The 15,068-nt window shown below is 40.2% G+C and overlaps 1 protein-coding gene across 1 annotated transcript in view; it reads left to right on the top strand.

Moving 5' to 3' along the window:
- Positions 1-15,068, top strand: part of ARHGAP10 (Rho GTPase activating protein 10) — a 286,377-nt gene that overhangs the window by 106,359 nt on the left and 164,950 nt on the right. Inside the window, exons 6-7 of the mRNA XM_081813112.1 lie at positions 6,116-6,226; positions 8,280-8,384. Coding sequence (XP_081669238.1) covers positions 6,116-6,226; positions 8,280-8,384 — 216 coding nt within the window. The remainder of the gene's footprint in view (positions 1-6,115; positions 6,227-8,279; positions 8,385-15,068) is intronic.

Raw genomic sequence — 15,068 nt, 5'->3', positions numbered from 1 at the left:
TGGAATAAGACACAAAATAATGAATACATCTTACAGTGATTAATTCAATAGAGATTCATAGTATTAACATTTTTGGTTCTGAGTATATTTTCACAGGAACAATTTTATCTGGCATTACTGAAGAACAGATACATTATTTTCAGGAATAGACTCATTAATTGGCTTTCAAGATTTTTTGAAGAAATGAATTTAATAAGCTCATCTACCATTTTGCTTTTATGTGAAGGCAGCATTAATCTTATTTAACACTGAAGATTCATGAGGTTCAGCTTCATTGGAAGGAGAGCCTCTGTTATACTTGTGTTAATAGACTTTTTTTTTTTGGAGGGAGCCGTGAGTAAGGAGAAAGGAATTTATATCTTATCTCTCATTTCGTCTTTCTCTTTTCTAAATTCCCTGGCACTTGGGTTTTCTCACTCACACACTTGAGTGGAAACTCAGTGGTTTGCAATTTGGAACATATGTTTTCATTAAAAATAATGCTGTTTTGAAGCTGTTGGGATCTTGACTCATCCCACAAAAGTGTGATATTTTTCTCATTTGTTTATTTTTAAACACATAAGGAATCTGGGCATAATATACCACTATAATATACACTTACTGAAGGATCATCAAAATGACACAACATTGGCTCCAGTATATTTAAATGCCAGATACGCAGTCGCACACCCTGTGTATGTGTGGTCATTTTGACATTCCCCACATGTCACATTTACTTTTTCCTCTTTAATGACTTTAACTGACGTTTGGAAGGTGTTTGACAGTTTATAAAAGAGAAGGGAGGGGCGCCTGGGTGGCTCAGTCAGTTAAGCATCTGCCTTCGGCTCAGGTCATGATCCCAGGGTCCCGGGATCGAGTCCCACATCGGGCTCCCTGCTCAGCGGGGAGTCTGCTTCTCCCTCTCCCTCTGCTCCTCCCCCACACTCGTGTGCATGCTCTCTCTCTCGCTCACACACTCTCAAGTAAATAAATAAAAAATCTTGAAAAGAGGGGCGCCTGGGTGGCTCAGTCGTTAAGCGTCTGCCTTCGGCTCAGGTCATGATCCCAGGATCCTGGGATCGAGCCCCGCATCAGGCTCCCTGCTCTTCGGGAAGCCTGCTTCTCCCTCTCCCACTCCCCCTGCTTGTGTTCCTGCTCTCGCTGTCTCTCTCTCTGTCAAATAAATAAATAAAATCTTTAAAAAAAAAAATCTTGAAAAGAAAAATAAAAGAGGAGGGAGCTTTTATTCTACTGAATCCTCACAATACCATAGGTAGGTAGGGCTCTCTTTTCTCCTTGTTCCATATTATGTAGAAAACCATATAGTTGTTACATATGCTCCATCATCTCCTTCCCTCTGTCCATTTTGAAATGATAGCTGTTGTTTTTATTGGCTCACCTTATGCCAGAGGCTTTCTACCTGTCTTCTCCTCTCATCTCTTTTTTCAGGTATTCTGAAGGGATTTTTCATGCTGCAAGTAAATTTCCATCTTCACTTCAGTCTCTAATTACGTATCTCATGGGAGCTGTTGAGCAGGCAAAATCTTTATGGCAATCCTTGGCCCTTCCTCTCCTATGCCACACCTACTTTCTCAGCATATGTCTTCCTTAGCTTCAGAATATTCTCAGGATATGGCCACCTCTGACTCCTACCACCATCACCCTGGCCCATGATGCTGGCATCTCTCACAAGGATTACCGTAAAGGCCTCTTAATTGGTCTCCCTGCTTCCACCTATGTATTCCTACAGTTTATATTCTGTACAGCAAGCAGAGTGAGCCTTTATGTTGCTTCTCTTCCCCAGACCCTCCCTAACAGCTGTCTCCAGAGGCCCAGGGCCCACCCTCCTGTCCTCACACCCACATGGGCTGTTTTGCTGTGACTGACTGGGACAAGCATACTCTAGGCTCAGGGCCTTTGCATAGTACGTTTCCAGCCCAGACCCACATGCTTCACTCCTCCACATACTCTCAAATACTGTCCACTCAGAGTTCACCTTACCAGAGAAGTCCCTGACCATCTTATTTAAAGTGCCCCCCCTTATGCTGCCTTGATTTTTTTTTCATACTCTTACACACATTTGACATACCATATATTTGGTTGTTACATGGCTTCTTGCACTCGCATGTAAGCTCCTCGAAGGCAACAACATTGTTTTATTCGGTACTCTATCCTTTACACCTAGAACACTGCTAGTCAGGGAGTAGGCACTTAATACGTATTTATTGAATGAAGAAGTGTGAAGATGCTTGCACAGTGAGCTGAGGCTTCATTAATTTCATCATTCCCAAAGATAATTGAACTCCAGATCAGAAATTTGAAGAGACCCTCGAGATGAATAACTTTAGTTTCATTTAAATTGTATATTCTGTCCCATCTTGCTGTTTGCTCTTTACAAACATACACACTCCCACTGGAAACAGCTTTCTATTGCAAGTGTGAAGGCCTTAAGCGGCGGGGGTGGGGTGGGGTGGGGAATGCTCTTGAAAAGGAAAAGGTTAGATTTGAATCTCATTGATTTTGGCATTGGCTTATGTATTGCTAATCTGCAGTGAACTGAGTTGAGGTGCTAGAGAGGTTTATAAAGGTTGCTGAGAGTGGTACTGAACAAAGGCATAAAAACTTGTATCATTCTTTCTCCTTGTTTCAAATGAAAATAACAGGAGACGAGTGTCGCAGACAGCAGGCTGGCTATTTGGTAATTCTGTTAAGACCATTACCTATAGCTCTCCATTTACGGGGTACAGTAGCTTCTACTTCCATCCACACCCCTAACTTCTAATATTTGCACTAGAACAAGTATCAGACATTTGAGAAAAATCTATTTCTGTTAATTTTTGAAGTATATTTTTGTTTTTTGACTAGTCAAATGATTATATTTCAGTACATATGACCAGGGAAGTAGATCTTTTGAATAACTTTGCCTGAGAATGGTCTATTCTCATGATACATATTTATGGCAGGAATGGCCAGAAATGAGATGATGATCAAATAGAAGTTTGTTTAAACAGTCACTTTTGCTTGGTATGGTAAAAAGTAGAGTTTGAATGTGTGTTTTCCCATACCACCCAGCAATTAACTCAATTCTCACAGTCTACCTGGAGACCTCATCAGTCCCAACAGGTTAAGGGCTCTGTCCCATAAGACGGTCCCTTCTTCAGATACCAGTTGCAAATCATTACTGGCTTCTGACCTACTGGCTATAAGTTAGACGTTCCCACCTTCCCCTCCTCCAGTTTGATTCATTTGCTAAGAGTGGCTCACAGAACTGAGATAGAACACTTACTTATATTTACTAATTTATCGTAGAGGATAATATAAAAGATAGAGATGAATAGCCACATAGGGTGGGGCTGGAAGGGTCCGAAGCCTAGAACTTCTGTCCCTGTGGAATTGGGGTGTGTCACTCTCCAGGCTCTTGCGTGTGTCCACCCACGGGGACGTTCCAGAGTTTTTACAGAGCTCAGTCTGTGGTGCCCCTCCCTCTACCCACTGCCAGATGTCAGTGGACAGGACTGAAAGGTCCAGCCCTCTAATCACTTAGTCTTTCTGGTGCTCTGTAGAAGCCCCACCCTAAGTCACCTCAGTAGCATAAACTCAGGTGTGCTCCAGAGGGACTCTTTATACAGATATAAAAGATACTCCCATCACTCAGGACATTCCGAGGGGTTTAGAAGCTTTCTGCTTTATTCCACGTATAGCACATTCGCATTCTTGTGCAACCATCACTACCTTCCATATCGAGAGCTCTTTTCATCTCCAAACACTGAAACTGTCTCCATTGAAAACTACTTCCCCAGCTCCCTACCCCCAGCTCCTGATAACTGCCTTTCTGCTTTCTGTCTCTATGAATTTGTTCTAGGTACCTTATAAAAGTGGAATCCTACAGTATTTGTCCTTTGTGACTTGCTTATTCCATTTAGCATAATGTTCTCAGGTTCATCCACATTATAGCACATGTCCAAATCTCCTTCCTTTTTTGAGGCTGTATAATATTATCTATATCTATCTATGTATATATCATATTTTGTTTATCCGTTTGTCAGTGGACACTTTGGTTGCTGCCGCCTTTTAGCTTTTGTAAATAATGCTGCTGTGAACAGGGTTATATAAATCTTTTTTGAGTCCCTGTTTTCAGTTTTTAGGAGTATACACCCAGAAATGGAATTACTGTATCATGTGATAATTCTGTGTTTAATTTTTTTTGAGACTGCCATGCTGTTTTTCTCTTTCTTTCTTTCTTTTTTTTTTTTTAAAGATTTTATTTATTTGACAGAGAGAGACACAGCGAGAGAGGGAACACAAGCAGGGGGAGTGGGAGAGGGAGAAGCAGGCCTCCCACTGAACAGGGAGCCTGATGTGGGGCTCGATCCCAGGACCCTGGGATCATGACCTGAGCCGAAGGCAGATGCTTAACGACTGAGCCACCCAGGCGCCCCTGCCATGCTGTTTTTCATAGCAGCTACATTTTTTTGCATTCCCACCAACAGTGCACAGGGTTCCAATTTCTTCACATCCTCAGCAACACTTGTTTTCTGTTTGTTTTTTTTTTTAAATTAGTTATTTATTTTTTTGATAGGTGTGAGGTGGTATCTTGTATTTATATTTCTGTAATGATTAGCGATTTTGAGCATCTTTCCAGGTGCTTATTGCCATTGCTTTGGAGAGTTGTCTGGATAAATACTTTAAAAATTGGCCAAGTTAGGAAATACGTGATGCCTTGTTAAGAGTGGTTTCTAGGATGACAGTTCTTGTTCTGCCATTCCTCCATGGAACCCAGCTTTTCTCCCAGTTCCCTTCTAGTTAGATAAGATAAGCTGGAACTCCCCCCTACCCCCCCAACCTTGGAATAGTCTCCTGACCATCTGGTGCCTGTTTACTCTCAGAGGATGACACATTTTGAGGGCCTAAGAACATGATTACCTGTAGATGGGCTTTAAGCCCTGGCCTACCTTTTGAGAATCAGGTTCTTTTATTTTTTCTTTAATTGAAGTATAGTTGACACACAGTGTTACCTTACTTTCAGGTACAGCATAGTGATTTGACAGCCCTGTACATGATGCTGTGCTCACCACAGGTGTAGTAGCCCCCATCTGCTCCCATACAACGCTGTTACAATACTGTTGACTATATTCCTGGGCTGACCTTTCATCCCCATGACTTATTCATGCCATAATCAGAAGCCTGTACCTCCTTTCCCCTTCACACATTTTGCCCATCCCTCCACCCGCTCCCCTCTGACAACCATCAGTTCTCTGTTTTAATGGGTCTGTTTTTGCTTTTTTGTTTGTTTAGATTCTACATATACGTGAAATCATGTAGTATTTGCCTTTCTCTGTCTGACTTAGCATAACAGCCTCTAGGTCCATCCGTGTTGTTGCTAATGACCCCTCCCCCCAAAAGCTCCTCCTTTTTTATGGCCGAGTAATATTCCATTGTATGTATATGTACCACATCTTTATCCATTCATCTATCAGTGGACACTTGGGCTGCTTCCAGTCTTGCCTATTGTAAATAATGCTGCAGTAAACATAGGGGTGCATATGTCTTCTCAAAGTAGTGTTTTTGTTTCCTTTGGGTTAATACCCAGAAATGCAATTACTGGATATGGTAATTTGAGAACCAGATTCTTGAGATGGTACTCTAGCTGCCACTTCCTCACCTGCTGCCTGAGGTGACTAGATTTCCCAGGCCAACTGCATTCTTAGAGGATTTGTCAATGGAAATAATGTTTATGTGATTTTGAATGTATGTGTATGGTTCAACCTTGGGTGTCAGTTGGGGTTGGGGTGAGTTTTTCATGAAGAGCCATTCTGTTTGATGTTCAATCCTTGGGGTCAAGCTCATCATAAAGGGCCGGGGTTGGCAAACTTTTTCTGCAGAGTCAGGTGGTAATAATTATGTTTTTGTAGACAGTAAGGTCCCCGTTGCAACTACTCAGTTTGGCTGCCCCAGCGGGCAAGTGGCCATGGAAGATACATAAACCAGTAGCTGTGACTATGTTCCAGTACAACTTTATGTAGAAAAATGGGCTGGGGCCATATTTGGCACAGGGCTGGTGGCATGGCCACGCTCTGATCAAGCGTTTCACTCCTCACCATCTCTGATTTAACCAGCCTCTATTGCTTTAACATAGGCAGATATCCAAGTGGAGCAGAACCGGCAGCACTTTTATGAACTGTCTCTTGAATATGTATGTAAGCTTCAGGAAATCCAGGAAAGAAAGAAGTTTGAGTTTGTGGAGCCTGTAAGTATCATAGAAGGTTGTTCTGCTGTTAGATTTTTGGGATATAATAGAAATGTTTTTCTCTCTAGATGGAATTTACCATTGTTGGGGGCCAGAGTGCATACACGTGAAGCACAAGGCATCATAAATTATAAAAGTGGACACCCATCACCATGAAGTCAAGGAATCACCTACAAATTAGTGGTTCTCAGCCTTATTGGCACAGCAACATGTAGAGAATATTAGTTCTTAAGGACTCCGCAATCAGGTGGTATTTCTGCCACCCTATTGTAGGTCCACCCTTTAAAGAGAAGCCCTGTGAAAGAAATGTTAGGATGGGAGAGACAGTGGTGGTGGTGATGGATAATTTTCACTCTGCTCGAGTTTGTTCTGAAGCAAGCACACCAGTCCAAGTTTTGGTACTTTGAACAATTATTGGTAACAAATTATTTCTAACACAACTCAATGCTTATGGCAACCTGTTAAGAACCAGCATGTGGAGCACTTGAAACTATTTTGTGAGTTACTCTGGCCATTCTTTAGACCTATTTACAGACATGTGATTTGTGTTTGTGCTTATATAGATGTATTCTAATAGCTTCAGTTCTTTATATATTTTTGTATATACATAATGTATATGGACACATATGAATATATATAAAGGGTAATTCATACTGTGGGTTTTAGTGAAAAAACCAAGAAGCATTGAAATTCATGATTCTCAAGATTAATTTTAATGTAGGTGTTTTTGCATGTGATTTTTTAAAAAAGCTTTACTGAGATAGAATTTACATCCCATACAATTATCCATTTTATATGTGATTTTGAGAAACAGAAAAATAACAAAGTAATGATTAATTTGAAATTGACATTCATGGATGCAATAGTCTAGTTAGAGTAATAGAATCTTATTTATTTAAGATTTAATTGAGAAACAGAGATAGCGACAGAGATAGGAGAGATAGCATGAAGCAGGGAGGAAAGGGGGAAGCAGGCTCCTCACTGAGCAGGGAGCCCGATGCAGGGCTCAATTCCAGGACCCTGGGATCATGACCTGAGCCAAAGGCAGACGCTTAACCAACTGAGCCACCCAGGCACCCCTAGAATTAACCTAATTTAAACAATGAGAGAAAAATTGATCTCCATAAACCTTTCTTGTATGTGAAATACTAATAATGACCTGCATTTATTGAGCATTTACGGTGCTCAGTCATTGTTCAAGTCATTCTTCTAATACTTCACCATGCTCATGTGTTTATTCCACACACTAACACCATAAGGAGATATTTTTATGATCCCACTAAGCAAATAAGGAAATGGAAGTACAGAAAGTTTCAGTAATTTGCCCAAAGTCTCATACAGAGCTGAAGTTGGGGATTGACCCTTGCTGGCCACTTGACATTAGAGTTCCAGATTCCTAACCATTGTGCCACGTGACATTATGAAGAAAATGAATCTCAGGATTTCCTTAATTCCTACCCCAAATCACTTTTACTCATTTTAAATTCACATGTTGGGCAAAAGCAGGTGCTCTTTACTCAGGAGGGGCAGGTTGAGGGTAGGTCAGAACTCAGAGCTTAATTATCACTCTGTCTCTACCTGTCTCTGCCCCAGTCACTGAAGGTTTATAGACTAAATAGAGAAGTCACTGGACGCCATTGGAGAGAGCTTTTAAGCTCTTTAATTTTGTGATTTCACTTTCATTATAGGTTCTATTGACTTATGGTGATAAGATTTCAATTATAAATGAAGATAGAGATTCTCTTGACTAGAAAGAACAATGGATGATATAGAACTCCATTTCTCCAGTACACCTTACTCTCAAAGCTATCTAATAGCTCTGATATTTAAGGAAAAATAACAAATCTTCCATTTTGTGAAAGGACAAATTAATAAAATTAATAAATAATATGTAGTTAGATTTAGTTAATTCCAGTGACTTCTTTTAATTATTTTACTTCAGTAGAATCACAGTGGGTTGAGGGGGGGCAATATGTGGCTGTTCTTATTCTCCCCTCCCCCCTACCCTGAGTTTTTGTTTGTGCTAATGTCATTTTTTTTCCCTTTGTCTTAGATGCTGTCCTTTTTTCAGGGAATGTTTACTTTCTATCATCAGGGCCATGAACTTGCCAAAGACTTCAATCACTACAAAATGGAACTACAGATCAACATTCAGAATGTAAGGAAATGAAAGCTTTCTGGTATAAGAGGATGTTTGAGATGTGTATTTTCATTTTGTTATATGAAAAGCCTTAAACCAAAACCAGGCTGAGCTGTTGGTGTTGAGAAACTGAGGCTACGTTGCCACCTTCTGGTCAGTTCTCAGTGTAACAAACTGCTCTTCAATTAGGTGAGGCTCAGGAATTCTGCCACCTGGCGGCTCTTTTTTTTTTTTTAGATAATGAATTTGTTTTAAAAATTTTTCTTGTCTTTCAGAAAAGTCACTAGATATGTGTTTTAAATCAGGAGTCCCATAATTTATTATTTTTTCTAGTTTGATTGAGGTGTCATTGACATACAGTACTATATATGTTTCAGTTGTACAGTGTATCGACTTGACATATATATTGCAAAATGATTACCACAGTAAGTTTAGTTAATGTCTGTCACTTCATATAGTTACAGAAACTTTTTTCTTGTGATGAGGACTTTTAGGATCTATTCTCTTAGTAACTTTTAAAATATGTCCTACAGCAGTGTTAACTGCCACCATGTTGCACTTTGTAGGGGTAATTGTAAGGATAAACTTTGTTAGGTAACTTTCAGTCTTTCATGTAGGGAGCAAACAAAAGAACTTCACTCCACTTTAGATGTAAGGCATTTCAGTTATAATGATCTCAATTTCTATTACCTGTGTATCTTGATTTTTAATCCCAGCTAGGTTTATGGTTCAAGAGGAATTTCTTCCCTATGTTTATGCATATTCACTAATGTATTGAGTTCACAGTTGCTGTTGGTCTATATTATTTTCCTGGAAAATATATGCTTTCAAAGAGGTCTTGGATAAAGAGATTTAAGAGAGCTGTATTAAACAGTATAACATAGGTGATTTTGATCAGAAGGTGGTGGATGTTTTTCCTCTCAACACTTAAATTGACTTTTGGAAGTATCCGCATTGAAATTCTTTTCAGATTATGTTTAGTATAATTTTAGGCCTCATTAGAAAAAAAAGTGAGTTTTAGGACAAGCACATTCTAGCTCGTACTGAAAGACATATGAAGAATGGGACTCTGTGCTGTTTGCTGCCTGACTTTCAATTTGATATCATCATAGGGATTGAGGAGGAATGGTTTTGTGTAGATTTTGTTCCTAAGTTTTTTGTATAGTTCCCTACATTTGGGAATTTAGATAATGAAATCTCTCTCTTTCTCTCTCTTTTTTTTTTTTTTTTGGTAATTCAAGTGTCCATTTGTATTTATAGATTATTTTGATGTTGAGCTGGGTTAAATAACTAAAAGAGTAATCACCCCCATTCACGCCCCCCCACTATCAGTGACCACAATGTGACAGAATTCTAAAAAATATCAAAATGTATATGTATGTGTAGATTAGTTCTAATTTTAAAATTGTCTCTATAGGTAGTAGAATAGTCTACTGTTGCTGCAATTTTTTCAGATTACTTTTGCAGACAGCAGAACACAGTTTTGTAAAAAGAACGCTATATAGTTAGTTTAGAAGATTAATTATACTCTTGATTTTTTCCTCTACCAACTGGCTATATAACCTGTGGAAATTTACCTCTTCTGCCTGGATGTCATCTGTCAAGTACAGGGCTGGCCTGGATGAGAACCTTCAGGCAGAACTGGTTCCAAAATTTGTGGGGTCGGTATAAAATGGGAAGGCAGGGCCCTTATTTAAAAATGAAGAATTTCAAGACCATGACAGCAGAGCATTAAACCAAGAGCGTGACCTTCTGAGCACAAGGTCCCCTGTGGTTGCACAGACTACGGGCCCACGAAGCTGGCTGTGTCTCGGTGTCTGGGGTGAGGGGTGGGGTACATCTGCGAAACGATCCCTGCACAGCTTGCTTGTGGATGGAAGTACTTTTGTAACACGTCTGTGTGGTAACAGGGATATAGTTACCTTACATACGCCAAAATGATTTCAAGAGATTAAATATTTCAGTGTAAATGAGCAATGCCCAGTCATGAAGTATTAGAAGAAAAACCTAAAAACAAGCTATCCCTTGAAATGGTTCACAAAATAACTTGGTTAATATCCTTACTACATTCAGAAGTTAACTTACACATTTGATAACAGTCATTTCCCATAGAGAAATGGGCAAAGAACGGTTGGCTGGAACATTTTTCTGTATCCTCTGGAACTCAAGGACTGTCATCAGTAAATGGCCCTAAAACCTCTTTTCTAAATACTCATCTCTTCGTTTTGTTCTGCTTCTGAGGCTGCTCCTGCAACTCTTTCATGCAGAGCCTCTTCTTTCCACCTCACCTGCAGTTTTGAGAACACCTGATCGAGGTGTCTTTGCCATTCGTGTTTGCGCCTAGCTAATTCTTTTCCCTTCAGAAATGCCGGCACCTTTGAAACACATGCCGCTCCTTCTGCGGTACCTGCTGTACCTGAGTGTTGCTGTAGTTTGTTCACTTCTTGGCCATTTCTCTCATTCCCTGATGATATCAGCTTTTAGCATAATAAAGGGAAAATGCTGGCAATATAAAACAATTACAAAAATCCCAGTTATGTGTTCTTTTTTATGCGATGTATATTTATGTATTTAAGGAAATAGACGCAAATATTAAAACCAAATCTTAGGGCTCCTGGGTGGCTCAGTTGGTTGGGCATCTGCCTTTGGCTCGGGTCATGATCCCAGGGTGCTGGGATCGAGTCCCACATAGGGCTCCCTGCTCTGCGGGGAGCCTGCTTCTCCCGCTGCCCCTCCCCCAACTCGTTCTCTCCATCTCTCTCTCACTCTCTCAAGTAAATAAAATCTTAAAAAAATATAAAACCAAATATTAGCATTAAATATCTGTGCGCTATAATGCTATGGATAATTTTGGTCAACTTTTAAGACTTTTAGTAAAAAAACAGCAGGATCGTTTTACAAAATCAGAAAAAATGTAGAAGTTACTTAAAAATGAAAACAACCTATTTTCCCCACCTGGTTTCACCTTTTCTGTTGTAAAAATGGCAACACCTCTTTTAGTTTTTTGAAAGCAATTTATTCCTCATCCACTTTCCATAATCCAGAGTAATACATGGAAAGCAAAACAGAGCAAGATGGCTTTTAGAAAATAGATTTTCAAGAAAAATATAAATTGCATCAAAATTGAAGTATATTTTAAAAAACTAAATTTAAACTTTTGTTATCTTTATCCCCAGAGGAATGTGGGGAAAGAGAAACTAGAATAGAATTCTTCCTAGAAGGAAATGTAATGTGAGAAATCTTAGAATTCATGAAGAATCCCCAGAAGATCCTAAGAATAGTTAAGATTTTAAGAATATGCCCAAATATTTTTCTTACAGTGTTGTGAGAAAAGTAGAACACTAAAACAATAAACCATGTTTTTTTTAAAAAAAGGGATTGGAAGTGATTGTGTAAAAATACAAAAGTGCTTATTTCTGAGGGATAGGCTTATGGTCACTTTTAATTGCTTTTAAACCTTTTCTTTCTGCCCCCAAGACAGGACTGTTTGTGCCCCTTCCTTCTTTCTGTTTTATAATGTTGTGGATTTGTTTTTATATTCTGAAAAAAATTTTTAAAAATATACTTTCTCTTGCAATCAGATTTAAAACAATAAGCTGTTAGTTTGATATTGAAGATTTTCCTTTATCCTTTGACAGGGAATAATTGTGACTTTTGGGTGACTTCATTGTAATAGTAGTCATAGTAGTAGTGTCATCTGTATTTATTTGTTATCATGTACCAGCTACTCCCCATGTGCTTTATTTGGAATATGCACATTTCATCTTCCTAGAAGTCCTGTGTTGGAGATTTTGTTATACCTAGTTTACAGATGAGGACACTGAGGACAGTAACTTCCTGCTGTCCTATTGCTTTCAGGTCGGGTCCAGCACTGGAACTTGGGCAGAGTCCCTCCAAGGGACCATGGTGGTTGGCTTCAGATTCTGTGCTGGGATATAAATGGGTCACTCATGGTGTATCTGGGGTCCATACATATAGGAGCTGGGGAACGTCTTGATATGGCCATCTGCTTGCCCAGACCTTAGCAACTTATGGGTAACACGGGAGTCCTTTTAATTGTAGAAACTCAGATTTAGGCCCTGATGGTGAATCTCCGCTCACCTCCACCTGTCACCAGTTCTAAACTGTGTTTCCCTCATCCCCGTGGAAGGTGTCTTATATGGGACTTAGACTCTATCACCTATTCACTTGGGGTCTGTTGCCTGATGTTCCTCTTTCTGCCACCTCCCTCTGCGTGGGGCGTTTGAGGAGCAATATGGGGATTACAGTGAGGGTGTGTGTGTATGTGTGTATAGGGCCTTATCCCTTTTCTGTTACATTATTTTGCAAGGTTACTAAAGCAGGGCTGCAGGCCCACCCTCATGTTTTAGAGCTGTTTCATGAAACCTTTTCATATTTTTAATTGTACTTTGCCTTCCATTCCTCTCTGAATGAGGTCATGGGGCCAGGATGGGAAAACTTAAAATGGCTATCTGTACTTGGAATCAGCCTTTTCTCTCTGCCTTGAAAGCTTTATTTCTGGATATAGCACTGTGAAAAGCTCCTTCTCTCTCTCGTCTTCCTTTTTCCCTTACTATGGGAGTGAGCCTATGCTAAGCCTGACCCGCCGGGTTTCTAGACATACTCAAATGTGTCTGAATTCCAGCTTAGTCCCCAAATTGAATCCTCCTCCTCCCAAAGAGGTGATGTAATAACATATTTAATTTATAAGGCTTAATTTAAGACTGGTTTATTTGGAGATTTATTTAAGAAAGCATGCAAGGAAAGGAATTTCCTTTTCCTTTTTACTGACAATGGATAGCACCAGACTATCTCAGAGGTTATTTTGAGGATTAAAGCCCCAAAAAGTGTTTTCAGTAGTGCCACCACAGTGTAAACACTCTAATGGTCACTTACTGTATCATTTCCAGTCTAACATTATTATTTGATGATAATATACACATGGAATTTAGAATTGGAGATTGTGAGGCTCTAGCCATTCTATTATTTATGTTCAAATTTAAAAAAATGTTGGGGCTCCTGGGTGTCTGCCTTCAGCTCAGGTCATGATCCCGGGTTCCTGGCATAGAGCCCCACATCGGGCTCCCTGATCAGTGGGGAGCCTGCTTCTCCCTCTGACCCACCCCCCCATGCTCTGTCTCTCTAAAATAAATAAAATCTTTATAAAAAAATTTAAAAATGTAATTTTCAATCCTATTCATAATTTACTTAAAATGGTAAAATCCTTCCTCTCCCTTCCCAGTGCAGAGTCCTACACATCTGAGGAAGTAGGACAGTAAGGGCAGGTGGTACTCCATGGAGGGGTCTGCAGCAGGGAGAGTGGGGGTGATGGTGATGGTGGGGGTGGGAAGGGTGTAGAGGCAGCCTGAAGAAGAGGTGGCTGGTGTATTTGGGAGATTGGTTACATTGAGCAGATGTATTAATTGAACAAATAAGTAAATAGATTGAGAATATGGGAGCTAGATTTCTCACTCTCTGAAAAGAAATGTACAAAATGGGGTAGGGAGGGGTGCCTGGGTGGCTCAGTCGGTTAGGCTACTGACTATTGATTTTGGCTCAGGTCATGATCTCAGGGTCATGAGATTGAGCCCCATGTTGGGCTCCCCGCTGAGCAGGGAGTGTCCTTGAGAGTCTCTCTCTCTTCCTCTTCCTCTGCCCCTCCCTCTGCGTGTGCTTGTGCATGTGCGCTCTCTCTCAAATATTCAAAATTGGGAAGGGATAGGCTAGAAAGAAACTGGAGTATTGGATTGGGATTATATTTACTTGTATGAACATATGGGTTTTTCAATATAGAGAGATATAGAAGTATATGTGTGTAAAAAACAAACAAACAACCTATCTTTGTGTATATATATGTATACACATCCATGTAGTTTTTCTGTCTGCCAGGAACACCCAGAAGCAGTGACACCCCTTTAACTGTGACACACTGTGCTCAGATTTTGGTTTCTAACTACTACACTCCACTAAAAGGAACAAGGGCTTCTGGGGGTAGGGGAAAATCATTGCTTCTAGGACTGGGACAGAGAAAGTATAAGATGAACCCAGGACTCCTTTTGGGACCAGAAAGTAAGGGATTACTCAATTAAGGGGGTGCATCAAAAGATACAAGATTCAGCTAGAAGGGGCCCTTGCTGGTCCAGTCCCAGGACAATTTGAGTATTAATATAAATAATGAGAGTATTGGGTGCAATTCATGAGATTAACAGGAATATCTGTGTGTGTGCAGGTGTGTACTCGTGTGTGTGTGTGTCTGGCATCTGTGCACACACGGCATGCACTCATCTGTGCATGTGTGTGTATGTGCAGGCATGCCTCGCTCTATCCTGCTCTGCTTTTTTAAGCTTCACAGGTACTATGTTCTTTACAGATTGAAGGTTTACGGCAATCTTTGTCACACAAGTCTATTGGTATTTTTACAGTAGCAGTTGCTTACCTCGTGTCTCTGTCTCACATTTTGGTGTTCTCGTGTTATTTCAAGCTTTTTCACTGTTGTTACATTTGTGATCATGATCCGTGGTCTTTGATGTTACTGTCAAAATTGTTGTGGGGCGCCACAGACTGTGCCCCTATAAGATAGTGAACGTAATCGATGAAAGTTGTGTGGTTCTGACTGCTTCACTGACCAGCTGTCCCGCACCCCCGTCTCTCTCCCTCTGCTCAGGCCTCCCTATTCTCTGAGACACAGCAATGTTGAGGTTT

The sequence above is a fragment of the Leptonychotes weddellii genome, chromosome 2 (assembly GCF_054177405.1).
Source record: "Leptonychotes weddellii isolate Sample4059 chromosome 2, ASM5417740v2, whole genome shotgun sequence".
In the NCBI taxonomy this organism is placed as follows: domain Eukaryota; kingdom Metazoa; phylum Chordata; class Mammalia; order Carnivora; family Phocidae; genus Leptonychotes; species Leptonychotes weddellii.
This window is presented reverse-complemented; position numbering and strand designations above follow the sequence as displayed.